Raw genomic sequence first — 15,868 nt, 5'->3', positions numbered from 1 at the left:
GAATATACCACTAATGAAGATTAAATTAAAGCAATTATGAGTTATTTTGCCCAATCATATGCCAATAAATTTAGCAATTTAAGTGAAATGTAATAATGTTTACAGATATATAAGTTGCCTAAATTGGCAGAAGAAGAGATCAACTATCTAAATAGACTAATTTTAGAAAAATAAATTGAACAGGCCATGAATGAGCTTCCTAACAAAAAAGCACCAGGATCAGACAGATTTACAAGTGAATTCTATCAAACATTTAAACATCAACTAATTCCAATGTTAAATAAATTATTTAGAATAATAGGTAAAGCAGGGGTTCTACCAAACTCCTTTTATGAAACAAATATGATACTGATACCTAAGCCAGAAAGAGTAAAAACAGAGAAAGAAAATTACAGGCTAATTTCATTAATGAATACGGATGCGAAAATCCTAAATAAAATACCAGGCAAATGATTTGAGCAGTATATTACAAAGATTATACATTATGACCAAGTGGGATTTATACCAGGAATGCAGGCATGGTTTAATATAGGGAAAACTATTAACATAATTGATTATATCAATAATAAAACTTTTTAAGAAGTCTTCCAATTCTTACATTTCCCTGAGAATGATAGCAACATTTATAAAGCATTTTAAGATTTGCAAAGCATTTTACAATAACCCTGGGAAGTGAGGGCTATAATTTCACCCATTTTATAGGTGAAGAAACTGAGGCAAACAAGTTAAATAACTTGCCGGGGGTCACACACATCATAAGTAGGCCTGAGGCCACATTTGAACTCTATACATCCTGACTCCAAGGCCAAGGCTCTATCCACTGAGCTACCCAGCACCTCTGGGAAGATATGACACTTACTCAGATATTTGAATACAGAATATGTGCAGAATGCTGTCATTTCAAGAGGGCCAGAGAGCTAACAACTGAAAAGATCAGGAAGGGTCTCACATGGAAAGTTGAACCTGAATTGTGAATTGAAGGAAGTGAGCAGTTAAAAGAGGCAGGCGTGAAGACCTCCAGACAGGTGACCAGCCTGTGCAAAGGTCTGCAGTTGGGATACACAGTGCTCCATGCAGTGAATCACTAGTTGTCAATTTAAGAAGAGCAGAGAATAGGTGATGGAGCATAATCTGAAAGGGGCCTTTCTGAGTTCAAATCCAGCCTCAGACACTTACTAGCTATGTGACCCTGGGCAAGTTGTTTAACCCTGTTCGCCTCAGTTTCCTCATCTGTAACATGGGCTGGAGAAGGAAACGACAAACCACTCCAGTGTCTTTGCCAAGAAAATCCCTAAAATGGGATCATGAAGAGTCTGCAACAAATAAACAAAAACCACAAATAAATACAACCCAGTCCAGATGAGAGGGGATTAGAGACTGCTTCAGCAAGGCAGCGTCTGTGTAAGTGCAGAGAAAGGGCTGGCCAGGCAAAATTTGGTGCAAGGGATGTCACGAAGGGCAAACCAACAAGTTTGTGAATGTGCAATAAGCTACTGAAAAGGAAAACACTTATAGAAACTCTGCAGAAACCGAGTCACCTTCTGTGGTCAGCCTTTGGCTGAGGTTTTCCAGTGTCTAGTTTCTGGATCACAAGTTTCAGCTGCCAGAAAAAAGGTCTGGGATGGGGAAACTGTTTATTTGCATGGGTTGTTTACCTAAGGCTACATCAGCGTAGCAAGAGCCTCTGAATCACTTGGTCCATTTTTTTCTTCAATTCAACAAAAGATATCTGCCAAAAGGGGAGAAAAAAAGCCACACACCCCAGCAGTAGCCTCCAATCCCCAAAGTCCATCCAATCACATCAAGACAAATCAGCCTTCAGGCAAATCTACCATCTTGATTTAAGCTTACCTGGACTTGGCCATTTGCCCAGGTCCTCAAAACCCCTGTAAAATGCCCATGCATGGATATTTTAAAACATGTGCAAGCCAAGCAGTTGTTTTCTTCATGGATTATTAAAGGGGGGAGGCCCTGTTAGCCCAGGAAAGTTTAATCTTTGGGGGCAAAGAGAAGTTGGTTTCCCGGTTAGCAATATGTAAATGCCAGGCTGGTGGGTGGGATTGGGTGTGCTCAGGTGCATAAATAGAGGCTCTCAGCACACCTACACTCAGAACTTTGGAACAGGCTCCTGGCTCTTCCGGCAAGTGCAAGTGGGAGGGGCAGCAGGTAAGACTCCAGTCCTTGCTTTCCCATAGATAGAGATGTGCACCTGGCAGGAAGAGAGATTACAGGGAGAAGTTGGAGGCAGTAAACAGGCAGAGCAGACCCAGGCTGTGGACAGGACCATGGGGCTTGGATTGTGCTACTGGGGTCATGGAAGTGACTGGGTCCCTTCTGAGCAGGGACTCTGAGGAGAGGGGCTGGGGCCACCATCTCCAGGCACAAAAAGGATGCCACCAGTCACTTTCTTCAGTTGACTGAAGTTTTCCAGAAGAATTTTTGATTCCAGAAGATTGTCCATGTGTAAAAGGGCTAACTGCTAGAATTTCACTCTCATTCATCCTTTGCTTTTAAAATGTATTTATTTGACTACAAAGCCGATGTTGATAAACAAAGACAATTTGGCTTCTGCTCTGGTCAAGCAAACTCAAGGGTGGTTTTGTACCCAATTCAAGGGAAACACTTATTTCCTATATTGCCAGAAGACACCCTTGTTGCTCTTTTTTTCTACCGTGATAGTGACACCAGGTCTTTGTCAGGCTCTGGCACAGCTGAGGTTGGAGGGCGTAAGCCGGTGAGGGCCTTAGAGTGACCTAAAGTCTCAGCAGAACCGAGGACCCCTCCCAAGAGGGCTAGGACAGTGGCGACCCACTGGCTCTTACTTAACGAGTCTTCATCCTCTGCAGGGTGTGTGCATGCGTACATAGCAACAGACAAATGCGCTCAGCACAGCAATATTTCCAGAAGGTGGTAACCAGTCATAAAAATGCCTGTCCAGGAAGTTTGCCAAGCATAGTTCTTTTGGACTTTAAGGGACTTTGGCATTGTAGAGCTCAGAAAGTGCCTTTGAAAGTGGAAGTGTACCTAGAAAATTCAGTCAGATCTGAGACATTCATTTTCGGTCTTTGTATTACCTGCACCATGGGCCATTGGGGCATAATGGAAAGAGCGCCAGGCCTGGAGTCAGGGAGACTCATCTTCCTGAATTGAAATCTGGCCCAAGATACTCACTAGCTGGATGACCCTGGGCAAGTCACTTAACCCCATTTGCCTCAGTTTCCTCATCTGTAAAATGAGCTGGAGAAGGAAATGGCAAACCACTCCAGGATCTTTGCCGAAAAACAAAGAAAACAAATGGGGACACACAGAGTTGGACATGGCTGAAAAATGACTTAATGACCACAACAACATCACTATCCCCCAGCACAATGCCTCATACACAGCAGGTGCTTCATAAGTGCTTATCCATCATCGTTCTCTGAGTGACGCTTCCAGAAAGGGGGAAGGAGAGGGAACGAGCATTTACTGGGAGCCTGCTCTGGGCCAAGCACTGTGCTAAGCCATATGTCGATATCATCCTCTGATCCTCACAACAACCCGGGGAGGGAGGTGCTATTGTCATTCTGATTTAGCAGTTGAGGAAACTGAGGCAAACATTGATTCAGTAACTTGCCTAAGATCACGCAGCTAGTAACTGTCTGAGACCAAATTTGCATTTAGGTCTTCCTCCAGGCCCAGCGCTCTATCAACTTCACCACCTCACTGCCCCCAGAAAGTAAATCGAACTTAAGGTCTTGAGGTGAAGGGGAAGAGATTTCTGAGCAGCTCTTTGTGAGGTCGGGAATTGGGGAATGTGGCTTTCCTTTTCTTTTTTTCCTGTGTAAGTGAATAAATGCGTCCTGCGGTGCTTGGCATGTAAAACAGCTACCCACTGAAGAGGAGAAGAGGAGAGAACGCATCTGCCCCGTGTTTGTGAAGGTTGGAGACCGTGGGGGTGGAACACTGCATAGACTCGCACAGAACCTGGTGCAGTTCTCAATTGTGCTTTTGTTTTCTTCTCTCCCTTTTTTCTATTCTTTGCTATAAGAGGTGACACTTTTAGGAAGGGGGTGGGTAATGATATATTTGGAAATGAAAATGGTGTAAAAACAAATTCTACATTTTCAAAAAAGAAAACACTGGTTAATTTAAGAACTGTATGTGATTATCTGAAATCAGGGATGGAGCAGGAAAGCATTCTATCCGCTGGTGCTGCACCAACATTCATGTTCCAGCCAATGGCTCTCACAACCTCTTCCCATCTACACCTATTGGCAGTGTAATTAATTCTCTATGAATTTGATCAAGTTAAAAATTATATCCACCTGAGAATTACAAGCTTCATGTGGGAAATGTCTGTGTTCTTCAGAGACAGGAATGGAGAGGGCTGGACTTGGACTCAGGGGCCAGCAGTTTGAATCCCAGCTGAGGCATGAACCAACTATGTGACCCTGAGCAAGTCCCTTAGCCCCAGGGGATCAGTTTCCTTATCTGTAAAATGGGGATGGTATACATAGTACCTTCCTCACAGGCCATTGAGGGGGCACGATAAGATCAACGCTTGATCAGATCTGTGAGGTTTCCAGAAGATCAGGACCTATCCCACCTGTCCCTGATCCTTCACCGATTCATTTACCTATCTTCCCTTACCATTCAGCTGGCTCTGATGTTCTAAAGCAGCCCCAGCATTTCCTATAAGGAAGGTTTGGAACGTTCTGAGAAAGTTGGACCTATGCTGGTCCTGTGAGGCACATGGATACACAGAGAGTCTTAGCATTTCAGAGTCAGAAGCGTCCTTCTTGGGCTGTGTCATCTTCATGAAGAGTAGAAACAGGCTTTGTGATGGTCAACTCAAGGACCACCTCCTCCAGGAAGACTCCCCTTCTTAGTGCTCTCTGTCTGTCTGTCTGTCTCTCTGTGAGTGTGTGTGTGTGTGTGTGTGACTGTCTGTCTCTCTCTGTCCCTGTCTGTCTCTCTGTCCCTGTCTGTCTCAGTCTCTCTGTCTCTGTCTGTGTGTGTGTGTCTGCCTCTCTCTGTCTGTCTATCCCTGTCTGTCTCTCTGTCTCTTTCTCTCTCTCTAACACACACACACCCATCATCCCCCAATTGTTTTTGTACTCTGCCTATTTGTGTATGTACATGTTGTGTCCCTCTCATAGAAGATAAGCCCCTTGGAATCAGGAATGGTTTCTGTGGGGCTTCTGTATCCCCACAGCCTAGTAGAAGTGTTTTGTACATATTTGGTGATTTAAAAAACACGTTTCTGCATTGAATAGAAGTAACATGGTTGGCTGTCTCTAAATGAGGCATCTGTCTACTTACCATCCCCAACACTGATACTTTGCTTTTGGATAAAGCTTATCCATTTTTCCCCAGTGGTGGTTTTCACCAAAAACAAAGGGGAAAAAATGAAGCTTATGAGAATGATGGTGGTGATGACAAGGATAATGCTAGAGGTATTAATGACAATGATGGCAGGTAGGGGTGATGTGGAGGAGGAAGAGGTGGCTTCTGATGATGCTGGTCATGATGATGGTGGGTGGTTATAATGATGTTGATGATGGCAATGATGATGATAATGATGGCAGTGAGGAGGAAGAAGAGAAGGAGGAAGAGGAAGAGGAGAAAGAAGAGGAGGAAAAAGAAAATGCTTCTGATGATCCTGGTAGGGACTTTTGTGGTGGTGATAGGGATGACAATGGCAACAAGGAAGATGGTGGTGATGATGATAATGACCATGACAATAGGATAATGACTATGCTGATGATAATTGTGATATTAATGATAATGAGGAGGAGCTGTTTCTGAGGATGCTGGTGGTGATGGAGATGGTGGCAGTGATTACACAAGTAATAGTGATGATGACTCATGCCAATAGATGTTTTAATTGAATTGGGGGAAGCACTTTCCTCATAATAATTGGTAAGGTGGGTAGTTTGGAAATTATCACTGTGTTCTAAGGAATGAGGAATTAATGAGGAATGAGGAGTTAATAAGGAAACTGAGATTCAGCAAAATGAGGTGACCTGTCCATGATCACACAGCATCAGAATAGAAGATGAAGGTAGAGGTTCCAGATGATTATCATAGAGCAGGATCATTGGCATATTTTAAAGAGCTCATTGAAAAGAAACTCCTCTCTGAGTATCCTGTTAAGACACTCACGGTGAGAGACCACGGTGCCTGAGATCCCTAGCGAGATGAAATTCCATTTCTTCAGCAGAACGGACCAGTGAAGGAGGGCTATGTTATGTGCCCAGCAAAGCCTACTTTCTGCAGTTCCTTGAGTCTTAGCTGAGATTTTTCACCTTTCTTTCCTCTTCTTCATCCTCAGCACTAGCCATGGAGAAGATTTCAGTGTCCATCTTCCTTCTTCTGGTAGCCATCTCTCACACACTGGCCAAAGAGATTACACCCAAAACTGGGGCAAAGGAGGAAACTCGGCCCAAGCTGCCCCAGACCCTCTCCAGAGGTAGGAACTACTTGTCTTCATGGTACTTCCCATTGGCATTGCTGCCTTGAAGGGTGCAACTTTGTCTGACCTCGTAGATGCTAGCAATGATATTCCCCATAGCTTAATTTATCATATGGTCCTCCTGGCTTTGTTTTCTGAACCTGAGTGTTCAGAGTCCAAACCCCTTCTTGAACATGACGCGCCCACATATGCCTTGAAGCTTTGCCATCCCTGCCCTGAAATGATCAGTCTGGTGAACTGTTTATTTCCCTCCAGGCTGGGGTGATAAACTTTTCTGGACGCAGACCTACGAAGAAGCCTTATACAAAGCAAAGACCAGGTAAACAACAAGCATTTATTAAGCCCCTAATGTATGCCAGCGATAGGAAGAGAGGAACAGAAATAGTCCCTGCCTTCCGAGAGCTTACATTCTACTGAGGGAAAGATGCATGCACAGATAAGTAGATACAAAGTATATGGCTGCATCAAGACAAACTCATTTCAGGGAGCAGAGATGGCTGCCACCTGGGAGAATAAGTAAAACCCTGGTGGAGGAGGTGGCAGCTGGGCTGAGCTCCGAAGGTTCCAAGGGAAGGAAGGCAAAAGGAGAGAGGACAGCCTGTGCAAGGAGGGAAGTGGGACGTCCCATACGGAGCGAGCGGCAAGTTGGCCAACTTAGGGCTGCCAGGACCCTTTCTTCTTTAAAAGGTCTCACCAGCACCACCTAGTGTCGCTTGATCTCTACATCAAACAGCCTCCATTTACGAAGGACGTTACAGATTAAAAATACGTTTGTGGAAAATGAATACCAACTAACTGTCTATCCCTCTTTCTCCCTCTCTTTCCCTTCCTTTCTTTATCCTCCTTCTCTCCCTTCTTTCTCCACTCTGTCTTTGTCTCTGTCTCCTTTTTTTTTCTCTCTCTCTCTACCTCCCTCCCTCTTCCCTCTCTCCCCACTGTTCTAGCAACAAGCCCTTGATGATTATTCACCACTTGGAAGAGTGCCCACACAGTCAAGGTACAGACAACAGAAGGGGGGGAAACTGCCAGTGTTATAAAATAATTATAAGTGACTTCAAAGCTTCCTTCCATGTGTTTCTGGAAACCACTGGAGTATGAGCGGCACCAAGTGTAGGCTATGCTGGTGTTGCTTTAGCTGGAATACGTCAAAAGAGCTCAGTGGTTGGCTCTACTCAAGTCAGAGAACAATAGGTCCCAGTGATGAATGAAGACGTTAGTTTGACCGCCTCAGCATTGGGCCACCTCAAAAGCCCAACAGGGACAATTCTGAAATGTTTTCATTAGCTCTTTAGTGTGTTGCTGCTCAGAAGCATACACACTTTGTGGGGGTGGGGGTGGAGACGTAGCTCTGCTTCTGGGCGCTTAAAAATCAGGCCTTTTATTGCAGCTTTGAAGAAAGTGTTTGCAGAAAGTAATGAGATCCAGAAACTGGCAGACAAATTTGTTCTTCTCAATCTAATTGTAAGTTAAACTTCCTCAATTTTGCTTTTGATGGTCATTAAGACCTTTCATTTGTCAAAATTTTCCAGTCTATCTTTGATTTCTCTAAGTGACTTGTGGACACATTGAATGAGCTGGTGGAACTAGTACTCTGTGTGGATGTGTGTGTGGTTGGAAGGTTCATTATTTAAATTTTGAAAATAGTGATGTTATTAAAATCCAACTTAACCACTGTCTTATGCTAAACATCATGCCAGTCGATTTCTGAACTCTTTTGAACCTTTCATCAGCTGTTTCTCAGAGATCAAAGGATTCAATTTGTGATCCTGGGTATCCAAGATCACCCATAACACTTTTGACATGAGTCTCACAAGAAAGAGTCTAATGGAGATAGAACAGGCAACGGAGGTGGCCGCACAGGAGGAATTCCTCCTCTGATTCACCAGCTTGAGAAAGCGTCATCCAGAAACTGGCACAGACACAATACACACTGGAAGGGCATTCCGTCTTATTAAAATGAACATTTTATTATTAAAAATTTACAAACCCAAGTGAGAAAGAAGTGTAAGTAATTAAACTTTCAAGTGATCATTTTGTGAATTTGTAATATTTGGACATCTGAAGTTATTCAAACTTTAAAAAGCTCTAAGACTTTGGGGACAGCCTTGGCATATGGTATATTTAGGTATTTATATGTGCATATATTTATGTATTTTTTCATGTGTGTAAGTGTGCGTACTTAAACACATGTCCTCAGATTCTAAATGCCCTGCTTTCCATGACTCCACCTGTTCTATTAGCAGTCCTCACTAGGTTACCTGGAAACTACCTACCTGGATCAAACATTGTATTATTACCATGGTACTGAAACAACAAAGGAAATAACATTTAGTGAGCTCTGAACTTCTCCCCAGCCCAGAACAACCCTGCCCTTGTCTCTCCCAAGAGTAACCACCTTTCACTGGGAAGTCCTTTCCCCTGTCGCTCATGGGAACTTGTGACTCAAGATCTAAGATTTCTCCCTGGACCTCACTTGAACTAGTTTTGTTCTAAGTCTATTTGAGGTACTTGCTGTGGGCACAAGACTATTGCTCATGTGATATAATTTCTACTACCTTCCCTATCTGTTACTTTTCCAGATACATCCTATTTTTAAAGTCATTGAAAATAAACTTTTTTATTCACTAAATCCATAATAATTTCTAAAGTAACTTCTAGAAAGGAAGGAAGGGAGGGAGGGAGGAAGGAAGAAAAAGAAAGTAGAAGATCAGAAATCTAGAACTCCAAAGTTCTAGACCTCAGAGGTCATCCAGTGCAATCCCATCATTTTAGAGGACCAGAGAGATGAACTATCTTACCCAAACTCACCCAGGTAGGAAGTCACTGCACAGGATTTCAACCAAGAGGTTTTTTTTTCCTTAGTGGATTTGATTATCCTGCACTCTAGAACACATTATAGGTACCTGAGTTGTATACAAATAACACATAGGCTCTAGTCTTTTTCTCCAGCTTTTCCAGGCATGTGCATCTCTCCTCTCTAGCTAGATTGTAAACTGCTTATGGGCATGGAATGGTTTTTCATGCTTTATTTTCTATAGGCCATAACCCCTATTGCATTATTAGTCACATAATAGGCACCTGGTGATGTTTGAGACTCATTATTAACTGGGGGAAACATGACCTAGAACACCAATTGTTCTTTTTGAATTACAGTATGAAACCACTGACAAGCACCTGTCTCCTGATGGCCAGTATGTCCCTCGGATCATGTTTGTAGGTAGGCACTGGGCCCTATTTATCAATTCTGAGCATGGCATCCTTGCTGAAATATTCAGTCCTGGGACAATATAACAAAGATGGTGTGGAATGACATGACAGAAATGTGATGATGCTAATCCTTCCTAATTCCTCCTCTTTCCCTTACTCTCACTAACAAAAATGAGCCTTGAACTTAAGGTACAAACTCATACCAACCCCAGAAAACTCCCAGGCAGCTGTTTGAGACAGTACTGGACACAACTCTCAGTAAAATTGAGAGAACTCAACATGCTAAGTGTGTCTAGTGACTTTGTAACATCATGCATTGTCCAGTTAACTTTTCTTAACTTGTCCTGGTTCCTGCCTTCCGGGGGAAGAATGCCAGGTTGGATGAAGGCACTGTTTGATTCAGGACCACCCACCCACTCATGTTCCTTTTCAAAGGAAGTGGTTATTTAGGCTTCTTTTCCTAATAGGGGCTACTTGAAAACTGATTGGGGCTTTTATTTTCCTCTGCAGACCCGTCCTTGACAGTTAGAGCAGATATTACTGGCAGATACTCCAACCGACTCTATGCTTATGAACCTGCTGATACTCCACTGTGTATGTATAACCCAGGGGAAGGGAAGGAACAGAGGGAGATGTAGCAAGAAGGGGGCCAGGAGAAACTAGAAAGTGCTGTGGGGTGATAGAAAAGGCCCTTCCTTTGGAGTTGGAGGATCCAGGATGCTCTTCTACTCTCTTACGTTGTGTGATTCTTTATTCAGATGTTTCCAAAACATTGGCAGTGAAGTGGAGAGGCTAAGTTGTTTGTTTGTTTTCAATGTTTGTCCACTAAGGCTATGGGTCACTACACTTAGACTAGAAGTCAACCAAAGCCATCCAGATTGTCTTAGGTTTGTTGTTTTAACTATCTCTATCTGGTGCTAATTTGAAGGACATGGCTCCAGAGAACTATCTGACTTAGAGTCAGAAAATTCATTGTGCCTATTTAACCTCTGACAGGTCACCTGTGTTTTCTCTAAAAGATATTTTGGGGCCTCTACCTTAAAAATTAAAAACAAACAAGCAAACACAGTAACTATGTGAAGGCTACAGTGAAGAAATTCTACTTAGTCCCAAGATCCTCCCCCAATTGACATGTAAATGGATTTCAAGAAGAACAAATGATAATCAAAGACCACAAGGCCATTCCTCCCCAGCCTTCCGGCCCACTCTTCGAGCATTTATCTTCTAACAACATTTCTGGTTTTTCTGTTATTTTCTGATCAGCACAAAGCTTTCTCTGTCTCTTTACATTTATGTAAAATGAAGCATTATGGTAACATGTGATCTTGGGGAGACATTCCAATTTCAGTGTAACACCCACCTAGAATTTGAGGGCAAACGTTATCTAAGCATATTTTGTATGTTTTTATATGAACTGACACAAAGCTGAATGTTCCACTGAGAAAATCTCAGTGTCCAAACACATAGACTCAGAGCAGTGAATCTGGTTCATTCCAAATGAAATCCAGGCTAGTTTTCGTGGCCAGTGGGAAAGCTTTTGTTAATGAGCACTTGGGGTAGGGGAGCACCACAGCAGCCTACTGGGTATCTTCTGAAATGGCTGCAGAGTAAAGATAATGAGTATTGTCCTTAGGTGAGTGACATCAGGGAAAACTCATTAAAGGTCCATTCACAACTTCCTTTCCTGTCTATAATGCCCATTGCCCATCTTGATATGTCTTATTTTGGCTCTTTGGTCAACATTAGAGAGATACATTTGAAAGATAAATTCTAACTTGGCCCCAAACAGTTTCTGCCATTGGAACTAAGTTTTGTTATTAGGCAGCCCAGAGAACAACCACCAATTAAAACTGATTTCTAGTGACACAATCACTTATCTGATTTTATCACGTTTTTTCCCCATGAGTCCACACCATAGCCAATAAAATTTCCATATTTTCGAAAACACATCTGCATCTCCTTATTGACTGTGAAGTATCACTACCACCTACCTAACTTTATCTATTTTTTCATCTTTTTCTCTTTAGTACTTGACAACATGAAGAAAGCCCTGAAGTTACTAAAGACTGAGTTGTAAAGAAAAGATCTGCACTTCTGCTCTCTCTGTGTTAAGCCTTAATTTTTGGAGTATTGAAGAGATCAGGCAGATTCTTGTTGAGAAACACAGAAACACTGGTCTATGTATAGAACTAGGATTATGGCTTCACGTTGCTACAGCAATTTTGTACTTGGTGTTAAATGCATTAGTTGAAAAAAAAGAAAAAGAAAGAGCATTCCACAACTGTAAGCCATGATTATTTTTTTAAATAAATCTCTTTTTTTTTTTGAATATTGAAGGTGCTATTTTTGAAAGACTGATTTCTCACTCGAAATGCGTATACGGTCACTTCTATAATTAGATAACAGTTAAATTGTACGTCTGAGTGTGAGAGACACTGCTCTGTAGCAGAGAACATGCTAGGCTGGGAGACTCCAGCCTGGATCCAGCCTTTGCTACTTGCCAGCTGGTTGATCCCGGGCAATTCTGTAAAATGATAACATTGTATTCGGCTTGTGAGGTGCAGTGTGGGAGTCCCCTCCCCCTCCAATGAAATTATATACCCTGACAGTGACACGTGGGACACATAGCACTATGCCAGCTTAGACATGGGTCACAGTAAGAACCCAACATGCCAGCTGAAGTAACATGGCTCTCAAAGGCTGACAAAATGATCAGCTTGACTAAAATATGAGCCAGCCTTGGTGACTTTGTCCACATAGACAGGACCTCAGCTCTTATCAGTATTACCAAGATTGTACCTTAGAATATGGAGGAACAGGACAAAGAGGACAGCTGGGTCAACAGCGTGATGGAGCGTCCAAAAGAGCTGCATTAGGGAGAATAGCTAGAATTTCCAGGGCTCTTTAAGTCCCTGTCTTAGCATGTGTAATACCTCAACCCTGGGAGGGATGTGTTACCATTACTCCATTTTATAGATGAGAACACTGAGGCTCAGAGAGGATGAGTTATCCAAGGTCACCCAGATAGGGAGCAGGAGGTGCAGGATTTGAACCCACATCCTCTGACTCGAAAGACAGAGGCATTTCCACTGTGCCATGAAATAGGCTGGATGATCCCCAAGCACTTGGCCCACAGCAGCTTCCTTACAGGGCCTCGATAGGCAGCCATGATAATTAGTTTCGAACTTGAATGCTTGCTGATCTATTGAATTTGACCTGAAATTAAGTGCTCTTTGTGTTTGGTTGTTAACAAGAAATCCACCCTGATAGAGCAGGAACCAAAGAAAATGAAATGCACCAGAAGGCATCCATCGACTCGTCCCCACACAACCCAGCAGTGTTGGCTGGTGGTGTGCGGGCACAGGAGGGAGAGGAAAGGAGCAGAGCTGCAGAGGAACCCAAGTCTTCAGGAGCTACTGCTGGGGTTGACCTCCTCCCTCCCCTCCTCCACAAAGGGAGCTAGACTTTCCCACAAACGGACACTTTACTCCATACTGGATCCAGGTCAGGATTCCCTGGTGGCTGTCCCAAGGCCCTTAGATGGAGCAGCCCTCAGGACATCCAAAGCAGGGCAATTCCAGGGCAAGAGGGGTAAATGGCAAAGATTCCCTCCTCCCCCAAGAGGCCAATCCTGCCAGGATGAAAGGTCCCAGGATTGAGGGAAAGGCCCTGAGACCACAAAGCCGGTGACTCACAATCTGTCCGGATTTTTCTGCTTTCTATCAAATGGGACTCTCTGGCCACCTCCCCCTGAAAGTGTCCAGATGCAACCAAATCATAGAGTTTTAGGATGGGGCCTTAGACCAACACCTTCACACTCAGAAAGATGAAGTGATGGGACCTGGAAGGGTCCTGAGAGGGCATCCAGACCAAGCCATGATAGGTAGATAGATAGATAGATAGATAGATAGATAGATAGATAGATAGATAGATACACAGATATATATACACATATATTCACATACATTTATATATGTATATATACATATATTTATACATAGACGTTTATATATACATATATATTTATACATAGACATGTGTACACACATATGTGTGTAGATAGATAGACAGACAGACAGACAGATAGATAGATAGATAGATAGATAGACTGAGGCTCAGAGAGATCCAATTCCTTGTCCAAGAGTACACAGTGGCAGATGCTGGAGGCTGGATTTCCCTCTGGTTCCCTGACTCCCAATCCAGGCTTCCTAGCTCCATAGCATTCTGACCAAAGGTTGGGATGCTGCCCACCCTTCTCTGTCTTTTAGGGGTGACCTTAAGCAAACACTCGTCCTCTCTGGGCCACCGTGTCCCCATCTAGGTATGAGAAGATTGGCCCCATTAACCTTGAGACCTCTCCCAGCTCTAGGTCCTATCTTCCCATCTATGAGTTAGTAGTGGGTAGAGTTTAAGCCAGGGTCCAGCTTGGGACAGGACCGATCACAACAGGCATGACACAAACTTCTCCCTTACCCCCAAGGCACTTTTTTTCTTTTCCAACACTAAAACACGAACACCACAGTCAAAGAACAGACCCTCAGCCTAATTACTTTCACTTTACACAATGTAACAAACCTGAATTTCCAGTTCCTCAGTCAGTAGGAGATCAGAACTGCAAAGTGGAGGGTCTGGAATGTGCAGCAAGTGGCCAGTGAGAGGCGAAAGGGGAGGGGGGAACGGAGCAATCTCTAAAAGGCACCTGGAGGCCTTTGATTTAGGAATAAACAGCGTCCCCTCCTAGAGACTCTGTGCCGATTACTATTGCTGGTAATACTTCACATTCACAAAGATGATTCAGCCTTCAAGGGAAGCCTTGTTTCTGTTCAGCTGCTCTTTGGAGTAAGGCAGGGAAATGTGGACCACGTCTTTAGGATCCTTCCGCCCCAAATCATTCCGATATGGCCTGCCCAGTCTGCCCAACGGGAGAGGTGTGTGAAATGGCCAGAGTGCTGGGCTAGGAAGCGCGATCAACCAGAGCTCATTTCCTCTGCCTCTGGAGCCTCAGCCTCCCCCTCTGCATTCAGATTGCATGCAGTCTTGAGGTGGGGGAGAGCAGTGGGAGGGGGAGAATATGTGATGGCATTTCCTTCCCACGCTTGTGAGAAATAAAGGAATTAACAGACGTAAAGGGTTCTGAAAACCTTAAAGCATCATACAGAGGTTAGTTATTGTTGTTGCTGTTATTAATGGCTGTTCAAAACTCCAGAAATCCCAGAGAGGGAAGATTGCACACAGAGCCGCCCAGCTAGCACTCGAAGCTCTGTGACAGATGGGCTTGAGCTATTGTTTTAGGGAGTCCAAGAGCTCACTGAAGCAAGAGAGGGGAGCAGACGAGCCTGGCCCCCTTTCCCCCATTACAAGTATGTTATCTCTTTGGGAAGGGGGAGACAATTTCCCCAAGCAGCCCCTGGGAAGCATCTCCCTCCAAAAGCAAGCAGTTAACAACCTCCTTTTGGGGACCGCGGCTCATACCCGGGCATGTGTGGTGGACAGGACCATTCTGGGAAGAAAGGAGCAAAGGCTGGCTTTGATCTTCTGTGGGGAAGAGGGCAAAACAAGAGAACAGCTGAGGTTTGGGGACATAAACTGATGATTATAGGGATGGAAAGGCATTTATTAAACACTGTGTACTGAGAACTCCACATCATTGATCAGTGTACATTAGGAAGAACCCCTAAAAGGAATCATGGCATTTTATTTTATTTTTTGAAGTTTTCTTCTTGCTCTCACCTCATGCTGCCCCAGCACAAGGGTAGAATTTTTCATGGAGGCATAAAAAGACCAGAATGGGCTCATACCTACCCTGCATTGCACAAAGTACCAGCCACCCTGAGTCTCTTTACTAAATTCTTTAGCAGCAATCCTCTCCACTTCCAATGCCCCTGCCAGCCCTGAACCTGAGGGCAGCAACTGTCCCTTCTGCCCCATGGGCAGAAAGTATGAGGAAATGCTCTGTGAAAAAAGAAGAGAACTGGGGAAAATACAGGATCTGGGCTTCTCTATGGAAGAGTTACTCCTGTACAAATAACTGGGCCAATCTCTTTGGAGTGGTCATGGATAATGATAATTGATGAGGTCCTGTGCCTGCTGAAGCTTAGGACATCCGGAGAGCCTCAACTATCTATGGAGAATCTCTCTTTTATTTGGACTTGACCCAAGAGATTCTCAGTGACAGTGGAAGAAAGCTTTGGATTCAGTCTGATGCAT

At 43.7% G+C, this 15,868-nt stretch overlaps 1 protein-coding gene across 2 annotated transcripts; it reads left to right on the top strand.

The window, feature by feature from the left end:
* Window positions 1–2,095: 2,095 nt before the first annotated feature.
* AGR2 (anterior gradient 2, protein disulphide isomerase family member) lies at window positions 2,096–11,986 on the top strand. Of its 2 annotated transcripts, none has more exons than XM_021000121.2 (8): window positions 2,096–2,166; window positions 6,314–6,451; window positions 6,710–6,773; window positions 7,399–7,451; window positions 7,842–7,915; window positions 9,608–9,671; window positions 10,172–10,255; window positions 11,689–11,986. In XM_021000121.2, exons 2-8 carry the CDS (start codon window positions 6,322–6,324, stop codon window positions 11,736–11,738), a joined length of 519 nt encoding a protein of 172 aa, XP_020855780.1. In that variant the 5' UTR covers window positions 2,096–2,166; window positions 6,314–6,321; the 3' UTR covers window positions 11,739–11,986. The 2 variants fall into 2 exon arrangements, with proteins under 2 accessions (XP_020855780.1, XP_020855781.1); XM_021000122.2 differs by lacking the exon at window positions 2,096–2,166 and adding an exon at window positions 3,824–3,918.
* The last annotated feature ends 3,882 nt before the right edge of the window (window positions 11,987–15,868 follow it).

This window comes from Phascolarctos cinereus, unplaced genomic scaffold (assembly GCF_003287225.1).
Source record: "Phascolarctos cinereus isolate Bilbo 61053 unplaced genomic scaffold, phaCin_HiC Scaffold_1;HRSCAF=81, whole genome shotgun sequence".
Taxonomy (NCBI): Eukaryota; Metazoa; Chordata; class Mammalia; order Diprotodontia; family Phascolarctidae; genus Phascolarctos; species Phascolarctos cinereus.
Note: the sequence above shows the minus strand (reverse complement) of the source record. Positions and strands in the feature narration are given on the sequence as shown.